At 32.1% G+C, this 22,674-nt stretch overlaps 1 protein-coding gene across 1 annotated transcript; it reads left to right on the forward strand.

Moving 5' to 3' along the window:
• Positions 1-21,047: 21,047 nt before the first annotated feature.
• Positions 21,048-22,131, forward strand: LOC111408963 (transcription factor bHLH18-like). Its single transcript, XM_023038829.1, has 3 exons — positions 21,048-21,065; positions 21,164-21,507; positions 21,815-22,131. The coding sequence occupies exons 2-3, from the start codon at positions 21,166-21,168 to the stop codon at positions 21,884-21,886; spliced, it is 414 nt and encodes a 137-aa protein (XP_022894597.1). The 5' UTR covers positions 21,048-21,065; positions 21,164-21,165; the 3' UTR covers positions 21,887-22,131.
• Positions 22,132-22,674: the final 543 nt, after the last annotated feature.

Genomic DNA, 22,674 nt, shown 5'->3' on the forward strand with positions numbered 1-22,674 from the left:
CATCATGAGTTCAAAATCTGATTTATCATTCAGCAAGGATGAACTACGAAAAGCAGAAGAAAAGTGGAGACGGGCCTTCATTGAATTTTACCGAAAGCTTCGACTTCTGAAGAGCTATTGGTAAAAAAATAAAAATCTTCAGATTTTTAACTGAAATTGAAATACAAGTGACATAGTACTAACTGCTATATAATGTTTCAGTTTCTTGAATATGTTGGCAGCAGAAAGAACAAGAACGTCAAAGGCAGAGGGTATCCTTACTATTTGAACAAATATTGATGTTGGATTTAGTTTTGAGTTACTGCAACTAAATGTTATAATCATGAATGTGCATAGTAGGACCAGAAGAAGCTTCAATGACAGTTTATAGCAGAGAAGGAAGCACTTTTTGGATCAAAACCGAGTCCATCACACAGTGGGAAGAAGAATTCTAGACCTTCAACAGGAGGTGTGGCCGATAAGAGACTTTCTTTAGGAGGGGCAGTTCTTCGAAATGCATATGCAAAGAAAGCTGGTCTCTCGTTGCATTCTCATATGAAGCAGCAAACTTCACCCACCCATAACCAAAGTGGTTTTAGCAATCACTCTCTTGGTAATATAACTGAAACCTATTATCTAAAACAACATAACTACTACTTGAAAAAGACACGTTGGGTTCGATCAGTCATCATAGGTGCAGGAAACTCAAATACAGTAAACTGACAATTACGCAAACTACAAAACTATCATTTGAATCACTCTGTCAAAGAAAATCATAAATTACCCTAATGTAAAACAAAATCATAAATTACCCTAATGTAATGGCAAAAAAAAAAAAAAAGAACTAAAAAAATTACAAACTGAGAGAGAGAGAGAGATGGGTTTACAGTGACAGTAGCCGAGGGTGGAGGCTCAGCGTCGGCGACTTGGTGGCAGCAGGTTCAACTCACAAGCCTGGACAAAGCTCAACGTTTAATCACGCCGGAGGTGCTGAGACTACCGTGCTTAGCAGCTGCCGGAGTTAAATCTTTCAAAATTCAATAAATCACTCTGTAAAAACAAAATCTTAAATTAGCCTAATGTAATGGCAATAAAATAGGAAGTAAAAAAAAAAAAAAAACAAAGAGAGAGAGAGAGAGAGAGAGGGGTTTAGAGTGACAGTAGTCGCCGAGGGTGGAGGCTCAGCGTCGGCGACTTCGTGGCAGCAGCTCGAAGTTTGATCACGCCGGAGGTGCTCAGCAACTGCCAGACTTCCTCTGACCGTCAGATGACAGGAAAACCGAATGGGGAGAGAGAGAGAACGTGAGACGATGGGAGGAACAATAATGGAAGAGAGAAAGGCTAATTTGGTAATCAAATTTCTCATCTAGTCATGTCTCATTAATGAAGGATATACAAGGTATTGAAATTTTTAAGAGGGGCAGAAATGTCCAAAAATCTTCAAAAAGGACAATTTCGTAATCTCTTTTAAAAAATGACATTTTTGTAAATGCAAACCCAAAACTTGACATTTAGTGTAATTTCCACTAAAATCAACTCCTTATACATCAAATATTTCCACATCCAGAATATTGTTTAGAGGCATCTCATGACAGGCTGATAAGTTACCTGTTCTTTGACACTTATCACATGATTTGTAGAAAACTGTGACATTCCTTAAACATGTTGGCCAAAAGAGTCTGCACTGAAGCACCTTTGTTACTATTTTAGTGAGTACAAACTGTCCTTCATAAACTGAAGCATGTTCCCTTGAAAGGATAGGTTTCATCTTATCCAATAGCACACATCTTCTGATAATTTGGTCTGCCCCTCTTTTGCATAAATTTGGATCATCCCATTAATAAAATTTAGCTTTATGTAGCAGTTTCTTTTTATGGTAAGTAAGGTCTGGATCTACATAGCCATGAGCTAAATAATTGGCAAAGTCTTCACTTGCAATAACTGTTCATTTGGAAATATCCCATTGATATCCACATCATCCGACTCTTTTGACTGCTCTAACCTCGATAAGTGACCTGTTACTTGGTCTTCTGTTATCTTTTTATCATAAATCTCGATATCAAATTCTTGAAGGAACAAAACCCATCGAATCAGCCCTGGTTTCGAGTCCTTCTTCTCAAACAAATATTTCAAAGTTGCATGGTCTGTATAGACTATCATCTTTGAACCAATCTCATAAGAACAAAATTTATCGAAGGCAAATACTATTGCTAGCACTTCCTTTTCAGTTGTTACACAGTTGATCTGAGCATCTGTCAACATTTTGCTGGCATAGTAGATAACATGCAATACGTTTTCCATGCGTTGATCTAGCACTATCCCTACGAAAAAATCACTGGTATCACACATAAGCTCGAAAGGCAGTTCCCAATTTGGTGCCACTATTATAGGTGCAGATGTCAACTTTTTCTTCAAAATGTTAAAGACTTTTAAACACTCATCAGAAAAATTAAATCGCACATCATTCTCCAGTAGATTGCACATCGATTTTGTAATATTTCGCACATCATTCTCCAGTAGATTGCACATCGATTTTGTAATATTTGAAAAGTCTTGAATGAATCTTCTGTAAAATCCTACATGTCCCAAAAAGTTTTTGATGCCCTTAACTAAATTAGATGGAAGCAATTTTTCAATCACCTGTATCTTAGCTTTTTCAACCTTAATTCCATATACAGAAATCCTGTAATCTACTACAATTTCCTCTTTTAACATAAGTGACATTTTTTTCTAATTTTTAGCACCAGATTCTTCTGTGCACACCTTTGCAACACAAGAAATAACCAATCCAAGCAATCATTGAAGGAATCTCCAAATATTGAAAAATCATCCATGAATGCCTCCACATACTTTTCCATCATGTCAGAAAATATGGCCATCATACACCATTGGTATCAGCAGTTGTTCTAGTACTATTGCTTAGCTTCCAGTAATCTATACACATTCTCCACCCAGTCACTAGCCGTGTTGATATCAGCTCATTGCTATCATTTTTCTCTACTGTGATTCCACCCTTTTTAGGCACTACACGTATGACTCACCCAAGAGCTATCTGATATGGGGTAGATTATCCCTGCATCCAGTAATTTCAGAACTTCTTTTCGCACTACTTTTTTCAAGGTTGGATTTAATCGACGTTGTCCTTCCACTGATAGCTTTGACCCGTCCTTCGTTAAAATTATGTGCATACAAAGAGTAGGACTGATTCCTCTAATACCGGTAATCGTCTATCCAATTGCATTTTTGTGCTTCCTGAGTACCTCCAAAAACTTATTCTCTTCTTTCTTTGTCATATCATTTGTAATGATCATTGGAAGTGTTGTAGGGTCTCCCAAATATGCATAACGAAAATGTGATGGTAGGGGCTCTAGTTCAAGAGTTGGATTCTTCTTCACTGAACATACTGGTGGTGAAAAGTTGTTACTAAGAGGTTGATACTACCAATATCTCCTTCCAATTGGTTGTTCAGCCAAATGTAAAAATCAATCTCTTCTTTCTACACTTGCTGCCTTTGATTATACAATTTCCACTTCATATAGAATTGCTGGATGTTTCGCATCAAACGTATTGACCACAAGCTCCTCAAGAATATCTACTTGAAAACAAGTATATGAAGTTAACAGATGTTTCATCGCCTTGAACACATTGAGTATGACCAGCTCATTGTCTACCCAAAGAATAAGTTTTCCATCATATACATCAATAAGTGCTCTCCCGGTGGCCAAGAAGGATTGTTAGAGGCATATTGGAATCCTCTCTTCCATGTCCAAAATTATGAAATTTGCTGAAAAGATAAACTAATCAACCTTGACTAGCACATCTTCAATAATTCCCTTTGATCTTTTGATGGATTTTCAACTAGTTGCAAGGAGATCATTGTAGGTTTTGTTTTTCCCAATCTAATAGACATATAAACAAAGAGTGACATCAAATTAACATTAGCACCTAAATCGCATAAAGAATGCTCAAAATAATTAGAACCAATTGTGCGAGATATCGTGAAATTCTCTGGGCTCTTCAGCTTAGGAGGTACCTTTTTCAGTAGAATTGCATTGCACTCCTCGTTCAGACAGACAGTCTCATGTTCTTCTAGCTTCCTTTTGTTGGACAGAATCTCCTTCATGAATTTTGCATAACTAAGCATTTGGGCTATTGCATCTGCAAAGGGGATATTTTTGTGCAATTTTTTTGAAAATCTCCACAAACTTGTCAAACTGATTGTCTAACTTTTTTTTCTACAACCGTTGAGGAAAGGAGATTGGTGGCTTATAAGCTTTTACGAGGCTTGGTGCTCTTATTGAAATATTTCTTTCCTCTCTTCCTCCTCTTTGGTGATTGGTATAGATTTTTTTTATTTATCGGCTTCTTCAACCATTATCTCTGTCTTTTCTTTAAAGTCTTTTCAAAAGTATCTCTGAAGTTGTACCTCACTTTTGATTGTAATAGCTTGCACTTGCTCTTTTGGAATAACTATTGTATTGCCTAGTAATGTCCTTTGTGGGCATTTTGCAAGCTTCTGATCTATCTGACCAATTTGTGTCTCCAATTTCTTGATGGGTGCCTGTTGATTTTGAATGTTTGTGTCAATTTTCTGGAACATCTTGTATGTCTTCTGTATATACTAGTTGAACATCTTTCCCAAACTTTATTTTTTCTCTTACTAGGCATTATTTGTACTATTCTCTTACTGATTATCTGTCTATCTAAAGTTTGGACGTTATCTCCATCCTAGGTTATATACAAATGGATTAAAATTTCAAGACCCACTTTGAATGAAGTTGACTTGTTCATCTGAAAAGCCCATAGACGTGCAATTTTCCATCAGATAATTAGCTCCACAATTTTCATATAATGGACAAGCCATCACAACATGTGCGCCTTTTGTTTGTGATTTCATCAATAACTCTACCTATTTTGTTAATGCCGCTATTTGAGCATTGGTAGATGCTGTACTATCTAATTCATACATTCTTAGTGCTTTTAATGGCACCACACTTTCTGATGAGAACATTAAATGAGTCGTGACAATCAACTCAAACAAATCCATGCATTGTTGTACTGATTTTCCTATGATTGATCTATTTATAAAGGAATCCACTTGCAATTTTGACAGGGTTGAAAGTTTGGTGCAAAAGTATTGTACTTGATTTTCAATGGTTATCCTATTATTTGGATACTTTCTCATAAGTTCCTTAAATTTGTTCCACGTCTCACGTCTCATGATAGATTTTTCCATCTTTCTGTTGAAAGGTTTGAATTTTCAATATGATTTTTGCTACTTTAGCCGATGGAAAAAAATTTGTTGCAAAATATCCTGGTTAGCTCCTCCCATGAGGTAATGCTTCCATCAAGTTCAACATCTAGCCATTTCAATAGGGCATCTCTCAGTGTATATGGAAATAATTGCAACTTGAACATTTTCATTAACCTTTGGAATATGACAGTTCTCACAATTCCTGAGAAATCTGAAGATATATATGTTCGAACTCTCATGAGGTAGCCCATAGAATTATAGATTATTGCTCATCAAATTGATCCAATCTTCCCTTATTTGGAAATTGTTCATCCCAAAATCTGGATATACTATACTAAAACGCACGGGTGCTGCTATAGGCATCAAGAACATTAAAACTAGCAAAATCTCCTTCATTTATTTCCTCTTACTCTTGCTACTGATATCTCACGGCTATTTGTCCAATTGGCTGAATAGGAATATGATTGTTTTGATTGTTAGTCATTTGATATTGCTATTTTTGTTTGTGCTCCTTGCGTTTTTATTTGAAGTTATGTTCTATTTTCGAATCAAACAGTTCAAGATCGTCATTGGGTACGGAATATACAATGAACACATTTTCTTCTGTAAATAAAAGAAAATAAACAAATAAAATAATAGTTAAAAATCGAATAAATTAAGACTAAAATTAATAGTCCCCTACAGTGGCCCCAAAAACTATAATTTGAGTTCGGATTATCGAACAAGTAGTATATTGGACATTTGAGTCCGGATTATCGTTCCCACAAGAATTATACTAAAGTACTTAATTTAATTTTTTTCTAACTACTATTCGATAAAAGCAAATAAAAATTTGTATGCTTTGATTTTTAATTTAAATGCATACAAATATGTGGACTCACACAAAGATTGATTTAAAAATTAAATAATGAACAGTTATTAGGGCAGAACAGTTTCACATAGATGCAGAAAAAGAAGTAATCTTGCATCAAAATTGTTTTCCTCTTCCAATCAATGCTTCAAACAATGAATTTTTTTGATGTTTTCCTCACTTGGATTGCTTCTTTGATTCACAAGTTCTATTCCTACCTCTCAATCTGTGAAACCACCCCCTCCTCCTCAAAGTGTGGAAACTTGTATTTATAGTTACCCTCCTCATTTGCATCAACGGTAGGGTTTTTCGAGCTTCAAAATTGGTAAAAAATTCGTCCTAGTTTACCTCGTGGTGCCTGTGTAAGATGTCACAACGCCTTGCTACTTTTTTGGGAGATTGACTTTGACTCTCATGGCGCTATGGATGTGGTACCACAGAGCCAAATCTCTATTTCCTCTTTTTCATGGCATCTTGGCTCCTCTATTTCAGTGTCGAGATGTCACTCATCCAATCTACATTGTGCTTTACCTCTTTTCCCCTTTTCATTTATCTTTTCTTCTCGATCCACGTCACTAGGTTTGTTCTACAATTTCTTTCCTTGATTTAACCATCTCACCGCTTCTATTAAACACATTAAAATGTTCACTATTCGTAAAATCTAGCTTACAATTAAGTTAAAAATGGCATAAACTCGTGAGTAAAACACACTCGCTAGGTGTTTATCATTCTCTTGAAATCTATGTATCTCTTTGTTGGTTTCCGTAGAGTGGTGAGTTTCTCCAGCCGTGTCAGATTCTTTCCGAGGTGATTTCGGTATCCCTTAGGCAACTTTACTTAGACGGTGGTTTTCATTTATTTATTTCAATCTCCTATTCGACTCGGTATCAATTGGTATAAGAGCTTTGGTCATCATGGTTGGTCATTGTCGTTGCAGTCCAAATGTTAATGAACATCTTACTAGAGAAACAAATATTTGTGATATCGAATGAAAAATTAAGAAGACAACTACAATAACTCCAAAAATGTGTAGCACAATTTGACATTCAAAATCATAGTGACGGAAATAATATTGAGATTGAAGTTGCAAGTAAAGATGGAGGCAATGTCAACTTTCATGAAAATCTTTGGGAGATCTTGAATCCGGACTAAGAAAAACCATCAAACGAACACCAAACCAAGGCTTGTTCGACCCACAACTTGGACTTTCAATTGCCTCTATTTTACCCACTCGAGTTATCCTTTATTAACCCACAAAGGGTGCTAAAAGGTGGTTGCAGCTACAACATAGAAGAAACTATAGAGCAATAATGATTGAATATCTCAAAACTCACCCCAAGAAGGCTGCACATTCTAGTCCTCTTTCCATTATACACACACACTCGGTTGGGATGAAATGCTAGAGTATATAGCATTAGGTCACCTCCAATATTGGGCCATCACTCACAAATAGGCCAACAAAAGACCAAGGCAAATGGGCTACCTCATAAATCAAAGCCTAAACCAATGGGCCAAACTAACCAAAACCAAACACTATCCAAAACTTGGGCCAACCTCAAAGTATATTGATGGTTTCTGAATTGAGCTAAACACTAAGGTGTCTATAAATTATTCGATATCTATTTTAAATCGTCGCTCGAATTTATTGGGTACTAAAACATAAAAAATCTCTACCTTGATACCCAATCAACTTGTAACCAATCAAAATATAAAGTCAATATTTGTGTAATTAAGATAACCAATAAAATTGATATCACGGACATTACCTCGTGTCTAAAACCTGAAACATTTATTATACCTGCTTTATATGTTCACTAGAGCTAAGATTAAAAAAATGCCAAGTAGGAATAGGTAATTATAGTAATCAATCGAACATACAAATGTGCTATGAAGATATAACATAGTATAACACAAACAAATCTTTACACATATGTTCACATAGAACAACATATTAATACCAAGTTAATAGAATACAAACAGTCAACACATATGTAACAAATGTATAAATGACCACACGAAATGATCTTATCACACTTATCCTATTCCATTTTTGTGTTGCTCACATCTCGAGAACATATATCTTCACTCATCGATTACCATGCTTACTAGATTGATCACTCAACCTATGTCTAACTGTAAATTACAATAAATCCTAAGTCCACTGGATAATCTTCTATCATAATATCACCTCTCTTAACCTATGTGGATAATGGATCTTCACCTATCAGAAGTGATATAAGCCTCCCTCTTTCACATTCCACCTGTACAGGGTCTTGACAGATAGATGATTTCAATATTCAATGACATTTCTACTCGTGATCTAAATGTCTCACATCACATCCTTAGTACATGGCACCAGTATACCCTTAGGCATCTATACTCTACTTTACCAAAAGACTCCCTCACATTTATTGCTAATGCATCCCAAACCCATTAAGGCAACTTAACACCTTTGGTAATCACGAAACTCACGTACCACAATGTTACTCCAACACTAAAGCTCAAGAAATTCACAGAGGATTTATCCTATAAAGGAAAGGTTGAAGTTGGCACTCACAAAGAGAATAAAATAAATAATTGGCTACTTCACCACACTCACAACGAATGCTCACAAAGAGAAAGAAAATAACCCATATATGATTGCCATATATAATCTTACAAACCACACAGGCTAACAAAGATAAAGAAAAAATGGCTACCCCCTTTCTTCTCTCTACCTCACTTTTTAACATCACCCACAGAGCAAAAAGAGTACATCACAAATCCCAACCCATTATGCATGCAAATACATTAAACAAAGTAAAAAGATCACTTGCAATTCATGCAATTACACATGTCAAATAGATTGAAAGTGTAGTATATAACATTGCAACATAATTAAGTAATCGTACATGCAAAAAGGATTATACACAGATGTATATGTAGTAACCAGGTTTACTCTCAATAAACCTCACATGGGGTCATAACTTGACCCATTGGCAACATTCACATCGCCATTGCCCTTATCTTTCCTTTCATTTTCATTCCTATGACAGTCTATTTCAACATGTCCGAATTTACCATAGTTAAAAACATATCTTATTTTCCGTGCTTGTCTTAGACCTACATTTGCAATCAACAGTTTTATAAGGGAAATTTTCATTTTGTCAAATCAAAAAAATCAAAAATTTCCATTAAAAAACACAACTTAAAATGTGTTGTTGTGTCACCAGAAAATGTACAAAACATAAAATGCAACTAAAAACGACTATAAAGAAATTACAGGCACAATTCAAGCAAAATAGTCAAATAAAATTTACTAAGCCCACGTGCAATTCTAATAGTGGGGAAGCAATTGAGAACAAATTCACAAAAAATTCAAGGTAAATAATTAACAAGTAATTCCTAGGTCAACCAGCAGGCAATGATTATTTCTTCACGATAACTCCAATCCTAATGTCATCCCACACAACGACTTCTAATGCGAAAATTAAATGACTATCCTACACAATAGTTTCAATTGCAATAATAATAAAAGAGCACGATGTCGAGTGGATCACATTTGAAGATTTGTAAGTGTCAAGAGATGTGAAATCATCGCTTTAAGGCTACCCCATCCCAAAGCTTCCGTTAATTGCGATAACGCAAAATGGCACCTGACACCTGAATGTCAAAGGGCAAAATCATCCAATTCTTACAGTATCAACTGGAACTAAAAACGGACACTATCACAGGTCCACATGCATTCCAGAGCAAATTGGCTGTTCAGACCTTCCTCTGAAAAGGTCCATGCGTCGCTACGTGCCTCTATTGTGGCTATGCATAGTTTTCAAACTTCACGCGCTACCTAGCATGGAGCACTTCCATCTGCTGAGTTTGCCTATGGTGTTGGTTCCCCAACTGGCCACTGGTTTGTCCAGAAAACAAGAAAACAAGTCCGACAAAGAGATGGAAAATCTTGCATATTTCAAACTCGATTTTCGTCCTTTTTTCAGCTTCAATTTCAAACACTTTTTGCAAGTCTTTGACCTATTCGAAAATCAAAAATTTCTGAACTACACAAGTTTTGATACCATTTTTCGCAAAAATCTTTGAGAGATCTTGAATCCGGGCTAGAAAAAAAATCAAATAACACAAAATCAAGGCTTGCTTGACTTACAACTTGAACTTTTAGTTGCATCTGTTTCACCCACTCCAATTACTCTCTATTAACCTACAAAGGATGCTAAAGGTTGTTGTGGCTACAATATAGAATAAAGGATGGAGCATCAATGGTTGAATCTCTTAAACTCACCACAAGACGTCACTCCTCTCTGTTGCGCGCGCGCGCGCACACTCGATTGGAATGAAAAGCAAGAGTATATAGCATTAGGCCACCTCCAATATTGGGCCATGACTTACAAATGGGCCAACACAAGACCTAGGCAAATGGGCCATCACATAAATCAAAGCCTAAACCAACCAGTGGGCCAAACTAACCAAAACCAAACACTATCCAAAACTTTGGCCAACCTCAAGGTGTGTTGGTTGTTTCTAGATTGAGCTAAGCACTAAGGTGTCTATAAATTATCTAACATCTATTTCAAATCATTTCCTAGATTTATTAGGTATCAGAACCCAACATCAACCATTTTTGTCATCATCAAAATTGCAATTCTAGTATTGACTCTTTTCCTCATTGTCATGCTCAAAGAGTTGATAATTTTGTTAGTGACTTTAACATGAAGGTGGATATCCCCATGCTCAAAGAAAGGATGTAATCGCATTAATTTCTAATTGGCTTCACACTATTGAGAAAATTTCTTAATAACAAGATATGCCTAATCATTCTAAAGTTAAATTGAAATCACAATCATCTTTATGATGGAAATCTTAAGAAGCGAAGAAATCATTATGGTAGAAGCAAGATCGTGACAGAGAATAAGATGAGGAAGAAAATTAAGAAGAAATATCAACCTAACAATTACAGTCAAGATGGTTTTCTTAAATTTTATAGTTTCAAATATAAAGAATTGTCTATCAAGGAGTATATGCCTGAGTTTTATCTTCTTATGATGAAGCATAATCTTGTTGAACTAGAAGATCAAACCATAAATCCATATGAAGAAGGGAAATTAGCTATGCCGATCAAGGAGGATCTTTCATTATTTAAAAGGCTCAAGTGTTGTTCCATGAGAGAGAGAAGATGATTAGCTTCAATCGAATATCTTTCACACCAAATGCGCATCTCATGTCAAAGTATTTGATGTGATAAATGATAAGACAGTTTTGAGAATGTGGTTTCAACTAAAATGGTATATAAGTTGCATTGAAAGATGAAAAATTATCTTCATTCTTACAAGCTCTTATGGCTCCGAGGGAACAATGAAATTGAGGTAGACAAGCGTTATCCTGTGATTAGCAGGATAAATATATGGCCTATTTTCCTACCATGTTTCTTCAATTTCAAGACTATAAATGCTGTCTTGATATAATGTAGTTAGTTATTATTTCTGATTATGGTGCAATTAATCCAATCTAGATGTTTCGATTTTGACATCTATATTTATCCTTATAAAACTTCCTTTCTTTTGTTGTTGTTGGCTATATCTAAAATACAAACAAAATTAGAAGCAAAATGGATAAACAACTCACAAAAGCCCAAAACATAATAAGAATTAGTAAATAATTCATATGTCAAAACAAAAATGCTTTTTCCGTCTCAATTAATTTCTTAGATGAACATAACTAGCTCAAATTTAAACGTCCTTGTTGTTACTTTTTTTTTTTTTTGCTTCTTTCCCGTGTCCGTGTAAGTTTGGTTCCTATACACTTGAACAAACTATTAGCCATACCTGACCTCCTCTGGTGATGTTGAAGTTGGCTGAGTGCACTTCGACGGTGAATTCAGTTGTATTAATAGATATATGAGTGTGGGAGGTGCTACAAATGTGTGTCTCCAATGTTAAAAAAGGGGGTCGTCTTTGGGAGATTTTGTAAGGCTGATGGTAAGGATAGCAAAGTTGTAGTTTTAAAGTCTAAACTTGCATTACCTTTGGAATGATACATTATGTGAGCTTTTATTGTAAAATAGGATGAATGTCGATCGTATGATGAAAGTATACATGGCCTCATCTACATGGCTGAGGCCTCTTGTCAAAGGTACCAATCAATTGTAAGCATTTAATGCTAATACTATTTTGTTACTTATAAATTTGACACAGGGCTTAGACTTGACCAGATTGACTGGATAGAGCGATAGTAATAATAAATTGTCACATCAATCATATACCAATGATTGCATAGAAGTTCTCTCGCTAGGCCTCATACAACCTCTGCTATCATAAGGGTTCGGTTCTCCTTATGTGGTCGACTTAGTCAAATGAGTTCAACATCCCATATAAGTTTGCCCTTTTTATGGGGTTCAGACAAACAACCTCTTGGAAAAAGTGATGTGGAATAGGGGGCTAGGTTTGAGAAATGGAGAGTAATTAACTCATCAGGTGGCCCACTCTCACCCAATGAGGTGAGGCCACCTCGAAACTTGATTTTTTCTCTCTTTTCACCTTAAGTCCCAAGGTGCCCTCACCTCATTGAGTGAGGGTGGGCCACCCGATGAGGAGATAGCTTTCTATTTTGCGATTGCATCACCTAGGACGGTATGACCGCCCCATCGAAGTTTTTCTCCCCAAGTTTGCCTGCACATAGGATCCTCTAGAGACTCATTAGATGAGGCATAACGGTAATCTATAATTTTGAGTGTTCACCAAATTCACTATCATACGATGAACTAGAATTAATTGCTTCGTACATTAAAAGAATATTTCGAGCCAATAATTTAAATTCTATAAATAAGTAAATATTCATCAACAGTAAGATTAAACGAAATGGAGAAAAGGTAGAGCGATATAATATATTTAAAAATAAAAATGGAAATGAGTAACAAGTTTAAAAAGTTTCGAGTACATCGTATGATACCTACTGTATTAACATCTCTATTTCTATCAACAATATTGCCATACAAGTGTGCACTTACCAAATTACATGCATTACATTTACTTCACTATTGACTTCCTATAATGATATCACCAGATATATTTGCTTTAACGGCCCAGAGGCGGAGGGAAGGGGGTACGAGGACTGCCCTCAGGCCCAATACATTTTTAAGGAGAAAATAATATTTTTTTAATCAAAATTCCAATTTTTTTAGCGATTTTTTTCCCCAATACATCAACCAACAATAATTCTTTTTTTTTTTGGGCCCCACTGGCTCTGTCCGTGCTTCAAACAACTGCATGAGAGAAACATCAACAATAACTTTATGAAATAGACAACACTAAACTGTAGCGTTTCTTTTTACAGTATATTTAAGAAATGACAAATTGCATGAAAACAAAAAATTACAATTTATTTAGCTTTCAGTAAAAAATTAACTAGTACCAAAACAAATCTCCAATATTTTATACTAACCAATGAAAATAAATTAGGCTAAAAAACATCAGGAGGGAAAAAAATAACACGATAGAAATAAGTTAACTTAATCCATATTTTCGAGTGTTTACCGGATCCAGTATCACAAGACTAATCAAAATTAGCTGCTCCAGACATAAAAAGGAGTATTTTGCACTTGACATATTGCTTTGCATAAGATTTACCTCAGTATCGACATGATATAAACGGAAGCAAAAATATGGAAATAACATCATGGATTAAAACACAAAATAAGAAATATTTTTATTTCCAAAAAAGTCTAAAATGTTAAAACCACAAAAATAATTAACTAATAGAACAATCCTTATAAGAAAGAGCAACTGCAAAATATATAAACAAATAAACATGAAACAACAGAATATTAAGGGCGTGTCTAGGATTGATTTTTTAGGACAAGAAATTGATTTTTTGCCGGTTATCAGCTGCATTTTTTGACTAGCAAACTCATAGGCGAGACCCATATTCAAATGTAATGGCTACTTTTTGGCTGTTAATCCATTCAAGAATCAATGACAGACAGGGGCTAAGTCCCTATTTGAGCTCCATTTTTTCAAAACTATATTTCAACCACATTTCACTATAAATTAATTTGGTTGAAGAAGAGAGTGGAGAAGTTTATTTTTTTTATTTGATTGAAGAAATTCTAATTAATCATATCTCGGTGCATCATGTGCATGTATATCATTCTAAAGTAGTGATGTACATGTAGGACAACCGTTTTATGAATGTCAAAAAATCAATATAACGGAGAAAAAAAAAGGCTACATCTCGAAACCAATTACCGGGAAAAAAACGAAGAAATGCAAAAATAAGGGAAACAAATTTAGAGGCTTTACCGTGTAAACCATAAGAAAAGAGACCCCCAAAAAAAAAAACAAAAATAAATAAAATCACAAAATAAACAATTCAAACGGATTAAAAAAAAAAAAAGCTTCATTTTCCTAAAAAGCTCAAAAAAGGTAAAAAGCAAAAAATCATAACCAAATCCTGAAAAATCCTAGAATATTCTCAAAATTTAGCAACCACCACAACTTGCAAAAAAAAAAAAATAATAATAATAAAAAAAAAAAATAGTTGGCGAATAGTACATCTAACTTGCTATGGAAAGATAAATGCTCAAATTTAATAAAATTAAGAGAAACAAATTAATGCATTACAATGTACACCCTTGTACAAGAAACCAACTAAAATCTCACAAAATAAACAATTCAAATGAAGGAAAAACACTTAGCCTATTATGTCCATTAAAAAAAGTTAGTTTGGGAAAAATAAGTTTTGAATTAGTGATTTTTTTGAAAAATGCTTGGTTAAAAAATATTCGGATTTACATGTAAAATATTTTATTATGAGAATGTGTTGTTGAAAATGATGGATTTAGAGAATGATAGACAAATACGAGCTTAATTTTCAAAACAACTCCAAACAAAAGTAAGAGGTGAAAAATGCTAATCCAAATCTTGAAAAATTCGAGAATTACCTTTAAATTTAACAATATTGCTGCACGTACAGAAAATTTATAATAGATTTTCAATAGGGGGACAAATGTCTCCCTGTGATCGACAGCTACGTCTTATGGTAACAAAACTGTATTTTTCTGAGATATATCAAGGTTGAGTCTTTGGTTCCCCTTATTGGAAATCTGTTACTGCACTTGTAACACTCTTCTAAATTTAGGGTTTGTTTGAATTACATTATTTTCAAAAATATATATTCTTCAACAGTGATTTGATATCATTTCAATCATACATTTTTCAATAAAATAATATTACACGTAAATCTAAAACATTCCCTTATTTTTAACCACATATTTCTCATTAATTTGACATGAATATTACATTTTTTTCTTAGAATATGGCTCAAATATGAGCTTAATGACAACCGCATCCCTGAAACAAATCAGTCAACGAAATTGCCCTTCTGGAAGAGAGATAAAAGAAAGATAATTGAATAGTGTGAAACACATTGAAAATACAAATTAATGGGCAAATTTAAACGACTCCATTCCTGTATGAAACCACATTGTTTTGCATCCACAACGTGGCAAAAAGGAAAAGAAAAACTAATAATGATGTCACCACAATGAGCAGTGCATATATATATATATATATATACACACACACACAAAATTTATAATATCACAAAATAAAAGAATAATCTTACAGTGGAAAGTATTCAGATAAATTTCTTTATTATTTAATACAAATAAATCTAATATATAAAAGGAATTACTTTATTAATTAGGATTAAACTCGGTATTTTAATGATATATAATTGATAAGGTAAAAACAGAAAATGAAATTATACCTTTTTCTACTTTTCAAAATTTCTACTTATAGTAAATAATAGATTATTAATGAATAACAATTATAACCATATAATGCTCGTTTTCTTTACCATTGTATTCATAATTCTTTCCAATAAATATGTGATTTTGGTTCCCAGTATATTATACACAAGTATATTGACTTCTTATTTCCTTCTTTTTTTTTCTCTTTATTTCACAACATATTATTAGCACGATGGCTTAATTTCTTTTTAATAATTCAAACTATAGTATTCTTTACTAAGAAAAAAAGGTGGCATAACTTCATCCATGTTCCAGAAGAAATTTCAAGTCTAATTCATCTTCATATCACAAACGAACTCGTCGAAAACTAACATTTTTTTTTTCATAGGCATGATAATGTCAAAATAAATAAATGACAAATTCTGTTTCTGCCATAATTTTCGAAATACAATATGCACTTAATTTGGTTATATGTCATCTTTAAAAAAAATAAAATTGCCATACTTGATTTTGTAATTGGATGCAATTGACAAATTTATTTTAGTCTTTTTGTGAGGTCTGCATGGGTTTTATTTGAACAATTTGATTTGTGACCATGAAGATTGTAATTATATGTATATCATATGTGATTGTATGTATATCAATTTTTTGACATTCCAAAGTTTTGATGCACTCAATAGCTGTATGTAATCTCTCAATTATCTTTATTATTTGATCGAAGCAGATGATACATACTGCATATACATATTCTAAGTTAAACTCCCTTCGCAAATACATTGTACTCGTTTTTTGTGCTTAATTTTTATTTATATTTACTAAATATACACATTTATAATGATTATTGAATATTCTGTGAGTTTAACTTAACTAAATATTTTGGATGTTCTTTTATAAACTTTAAATTGATCATATATCTTGTTGTTGCTCCCTTAAAAAGCACGGCTATGCAAATATTAACATTATACTAGAAATACGCTCCTGAATACTTAATGTTTCTAAATAATGGTTTGTTGTTATTTCGGAAGTAGCACGATATTATTATCTTTTAAAAGAATATTATTTGTTCCTGAATAGTATGAATTGTAATTTTCATTATTCCAAAAGAACATTAAAATACTGCTCTTAAAGAAATGTTGACAAAATGTAACGTGCTCTCAATGTAGCACATTATAATTCATATTAATATTCTAATTAGATTTTACTTGCTCTCGAATAGCATAATAATATAAAATCTAATATAAATTATGTTTTTACTCCTGAAGATAAATACTTACATAATTTATTATTCTAAAGAATAATATATTGTTGATCATGAATAGCATGATATTATAGTTATTAATATTAAAAAATAATATTGAACTATTGTTCCAGAAGGAGCATACTTTTAATAAATTAATACACGAGAATAAAACCCGATTCACCTATTTAAATATTTTAAAAGAATATTACAAATTACTTCTAATCAATTAATATAAATTAATATTCTAAAAAAAATGTTATATTGCTCTGAAAGAAACTCAATTATATATTTATTAATATCCTTGAAGAATGTTATGTGGTAACTTTTTTATAATCACAATTTACAAATTTCAATGTAAATATTACATTGATCTCGAAGAATTTCAATTTTAATTAAATTCTTCTAAAGAAGCTATAGTTTATTTATATTAATATTCTCGAAGAATATTATTTTGATAAACATACTATTGCTAATAATTTGTTCTCCATCAAATAAAGGAGAAACATACCTAGTTTCTAAAATGTGAATCATGATTGATATTATACAAATGTTAGCATAATTGAAACACGTTTTATATTGAATCAGAAATACAATTACTTAATATTATTGTTTGGCATCACCAGTTGGACCATCACTAGATGAATAATGATGTAAAATGAGAATTCAAATGAATATTTGTTGAAAAATAAGAAGATCCTTCAATCCAATAAATTTTATAATACTTATTTTATGTGTTATAAATTAGTCTTGATCATTACAAGTTAAAACATGGACTAAATTCCTTATAATTTTGAAAATTAATTAGGATGCTATAAGGGTCCGTATCACCTTCCACATTGACTATTTAAATATTATTTATATCTAATACATTTTATACATCTACTAGATAATTGCATGGTGTTCGCAACCTGAAATTTGCAAAATTACTACTTAAAAGTTAAATTATGAGCATAATTTTTAGATTATAAAATTAGGATGTTTTCCTATTAATACTAGCGAGCTTAACTCTCAATATTTTAGTAAGTGTTAGTTGGGATATCAATAAATCATTTCACACTATTGCTTTTAACACACATCCTATCAATTTCTTAATTATTACTATTGAGAGTAAAATACTTCCTATTTCTATTTAGAGAATGTTATTACTCATTATGCCAACACAATAATTCTCCATGTTATAACTTGTCTTATGTTTAGAACTTAATTTTTATTTAATTATTTTGATAGTGCAGCATATTTAAAATTGATTTACCACAATAAATTGAGATGAAAAGTAAAGAATGCTAAGAATAAATGAGTAGCTTAAACATTTATTTTAAATAGATGATATTTTATAACGCGGTTTGTTGATTGTCAATTTGATTGGACAATTTTCTCAGCATTAGAGATAAGAATAAAAAGGTTGAAAATAATCTACAAATACGTCATTATCTAAATCTCCACAAAAAAAAATTCAAACCAAAAGTTCGAAAAATATTTTATTTAGATACATTTACTGATTAAAGAGATTAATAATATCTCTCGCACCAACTTTAAATACTCCAACTCGAGTTGATGTCCTAAAAGGACAATTTGTTAATATTATATTTTATAAATTTATGACATGTTTGAAACGCGATTACATTTAGTTTTGTGCCAAAAATTCTTTTAAATAAAAAAAATGGAGCAATTAACAAAGATGATCCTATTTAGGAGGCATATACTTTTGAAATATATTAGACATAACAAAATGTAAAATTCTAGAAAAGGTTCAAGTACCTAAAATATTAAAAATTGAGATATCTCAATAACTTTATGTCGGTACGAGAAAGAAATGGAATCGAAAAAAAAGTTGTAGATAATAGCTTGTACAAATGTACAATTTCATATTCTACCCGACGATATCGAAATAAATTCATTGAAACATATCCAAGAAATAATTGGCCAAATAAAAGGATGCAATCTTAGTGAAATTGAATTTTCTAGAGAAACTTGAAGTTTTTGAACCTGCAGTCTAAAAATCCAAAGGTTTACACTTATATGAAAAGTAAATGAGAGAAAAATGAAATCGTGGCATATAATGTACGACTTTTAACATAATAAATATTGCAAAACTAGTGGTGGAGCAATCAGAAGTTCATATCTTGTCATCTCGACGATGCACAAAATTTAAAAGGCAGTTATAATCAATTCATTTGACATGACTATTAATGTTATCCTTGAAGTATTTAATATTTTTGAAGCATATAAATCAAGTGATATTTTCATGAGGGGAGTAAATACGCAATGTACTTTTTTTTCATTGACCAATATTTTATCCCATTGAGATTTTTAGTAAGGTTTTTAATGAGATAATTTTTGTAGTTTATTGAAAAGAAAAATATATTATTTTGCTTTCGTTAGAACTTTTCCCACAGATTTTTCCAAATAAGGTTTTAACGAGGTATATTATTTGTGTAATGATTGTCCACTAAAAGATATTTACCCTCAAAATAATACACTGATATTATGATATTCTCAAAGAGATCAACGAGAGCTATTTTTCGAATCATCATATTATTGCAGTCATCAAAAATTGATAAATATCATTTGTGAAGATGATATTGCATGACTGCTATAACAAAACAATACGAAACATGTATCACTAAAATTGGAATATTGAAGACATTGATGTACAAGACATGAATTGCTCGATACAATAAATTATCATTTATTAAAATTAGGGAGAGTAGTTGTATTTTTTATTTATTTATTTCTTTTTAATTTAAATTTGGTCCTATTGAATTTTATTGAAAAGGTTTTAACCAGTTAGATATTCTGTAATATATCATTCAATAGGAAGTATTGTAAATAATATGATGATTAGTGAATAACAATTATATACATATGTAGTCCTAATTTTTATTATCATTGTATCCCTATTTGTTCTCTATAAATATGGGCTTTGATTTTTAACATAATAAACAAGTATATTGACTTCTCTATTCTCTCTCTCTCTCACTTCTTCTTCTTCATAACACTACTAGATAGTACATATTCTTTAATAATCAACTTTTTAAGATTTATACAAATGGTTAAAATAATTGTGGATTGTTTGGCAATCAAATCCCAAATGAGATCTTAATATTTTTTTTTTTGTTGGATATTTATATTCACACCATATTTTTATTTCGTTGCTTCACTTTTCATTTGCAATAAATGTCTCTATTGACTTATGTTGTACTTATGCCCTCACAATTTTTTTGCTGCATTATTATCCTCAATCAATTTATATCTACTAGTCAGTTGTCCTTGATGATGGTTTCTATCCAAATGTTCTATCACACTTTTGCATTCGTTATTTTTACTTACTAAAAAAATATGAGGGCAAACAAGTCTTTTTATGTCTTCTCGATGCAATTTTTAGATGAAAACCATTACCAAGAACAAAATGTGCTATTAATAAATATTGCTAATAAGAATGGAATGAAAAATAGTTAAACTATAGGCACTAAAAAAAGTTAATAAACTTTAATATAATTAGAAAATGGTTCAAATATAATAATAATTATTATAAAAAGAAATTCCAAAAAGATCATCATCTCTGACTAAAAGTGAGACATTGATTTGAGAAGCTTTTTTACCATGAAAAAAAGTGGGGACTCAAAAGTTTTTTAAAGAAAATAAATCACGTCCGTGTTTCATATCATTGTTTTGAAACAATTATAAGAAATAACCTTTAATGTAATTAGAAAATGGTTCAAATATAATAATAAAAATAAATAAATTAAGAGGACTATCTGACACTAAAAGTGAGACATTGATTTTAGAAGCTTTTTACCAAGAAAAGTGGGGACTCAAAAGTTTTTTAAAAGAAAATAAATTACTTCCTTGCGTCATATCATTGTTATGCAACAATTATGAATAAAGAAATACGCTCGATTTCCACATGCTTACATGAAAAATATGAAAAATAATTTCCACCAGTATATTTTATCCGAGTTCATCGTGTAGCAAACATAGGGCAGCCGAAGAAGATACACTAAAGTTCTCTCTCTCTCTCTCTTTCTCACACACACACACACACATAATATAGACTTCAAGAATCAATATATTCAAAAATTCTGTTTTATTTTTTGTTTGCAGAAATGGATGAAGCTTCTTTACTGGAAAATGCTATAAGGTATTTGAAATACCTCCAAGAACGAGTGGATATACTTGAGGAACAAGCAAGAAAGCCCACCGTAGATGTCAAGAAATCACAGTTGGTTGTGGACGATGAAGGATCATCGTCGAATGAGCAGCAGTCAGCCCCATCAATCGATATTCGAGTTTGTGACAAACATGTTCTTCTCAGAATCTGTTGTGAGAAACGTAAAGGGGTTTTGGTGAAAATTCTTTGCGAAGTAGAGACGCTTAATTTGGGAGTTGTTAACACAAGCGTGGTGCCCCATGGAAGTTCATCCCATGATATTACCATTATTGCAGAGGTAAAGTAATCATTTTTAAACAACTTAACTTTTGAGATGTAGTGGTTGAAATTGATATATCGACTTCAGACTTTAAATCCATCTATGAAATTTTTTGTGTTTTTTGACATTTGATTAAATATGCTTGTAAGTAATTAGATAGGGGTGATGGTCTGATGGAAGAATTATTATTGAATCGTGGTAACGAGAGTAACACATACCCTACAAATGAATTTTTTTTTTAATCATAGTTAAACGATGTAAAATTGCCTTAAGGATTATTTATGTTTCTGAACATCTTGTTGAATTTAACCTTTTATCGTTTCAGAAGGAGAAAGAATTCAGTTTGGCAGCGGAAGAACTTGTACAGAATCTTTATGCTGTTCTCCAGCGAGCTTAGGGAAAATTGGGAGCTGGCAATGCGTACGAGGGGTTAAATGGATTTGGAATCGACTGTTAGAAATAAATATAATTAGTATTTGAATCTTCTCTTATATTTTAATGTAATCATCTCTTTAGTACCCTTATTAATTTAGTATTCTTGTCTCCCATTAAGTGAAATTACGCCTTTCAATGTAGATTTTCACCACTCTATAACTCGTTAAGAGAAATTGTGCAAGGATTGCAAGTTTTAATTTTTATTTAGTAGTTGTATTTTTGAGGGGGCATTTCAAAGTATCAATTGAAGATTTCAAGAGAGGGTCTCTTGTGTCAAATTGATATATGCATGGAACTAAAGGGCACAATTTTTCTACAAATTGGAATTAAGAATCGAATCGATTTGTAAGGTTAAATACCAGTGTTGTAAAAAAAGGGAACTAAAAAAGTTACATAATGATTAAGGGAATAATGGATATCTGATGGTGCTTGTAATAGTAATTAAATCAAATGAAAAAAAGACATTTTATATTGGTAATCAGACATTTATTTAAGCAGTCGCATATGATTTAGGAAATCAGGAATATCAGGGAATCTCGAAAGAAAAGGAAATCATCATTATAATTAACTGTTTATGATATTTTTAATAATTATGAAGTGTCTTATATAGGTTAAATAAATTGAAATCTTTATATAAAACAACCTAAGAGTGGTACATCTCTATAGTCATAATGGGATCAAACTAAATTTATTTCTGTGAGGATGTTATAACTTAATAGAAGTATATCGTGCAAATATATAGAAGTAATA

Source organism: Olea europaea, chromosome 2 (assembly GCF_002742605.1).
Source record: "Olea europaea var. sylvestris chromosome 2, O_europaea_v1, whole genome shotgun sequence".
Classification (NCBI taxonomy): Eukaryota; Viridiplantae; Streptophyta; class Magnoliopsida; order Lamiales; family Oleaceae; genus Olea; species Olea europaea.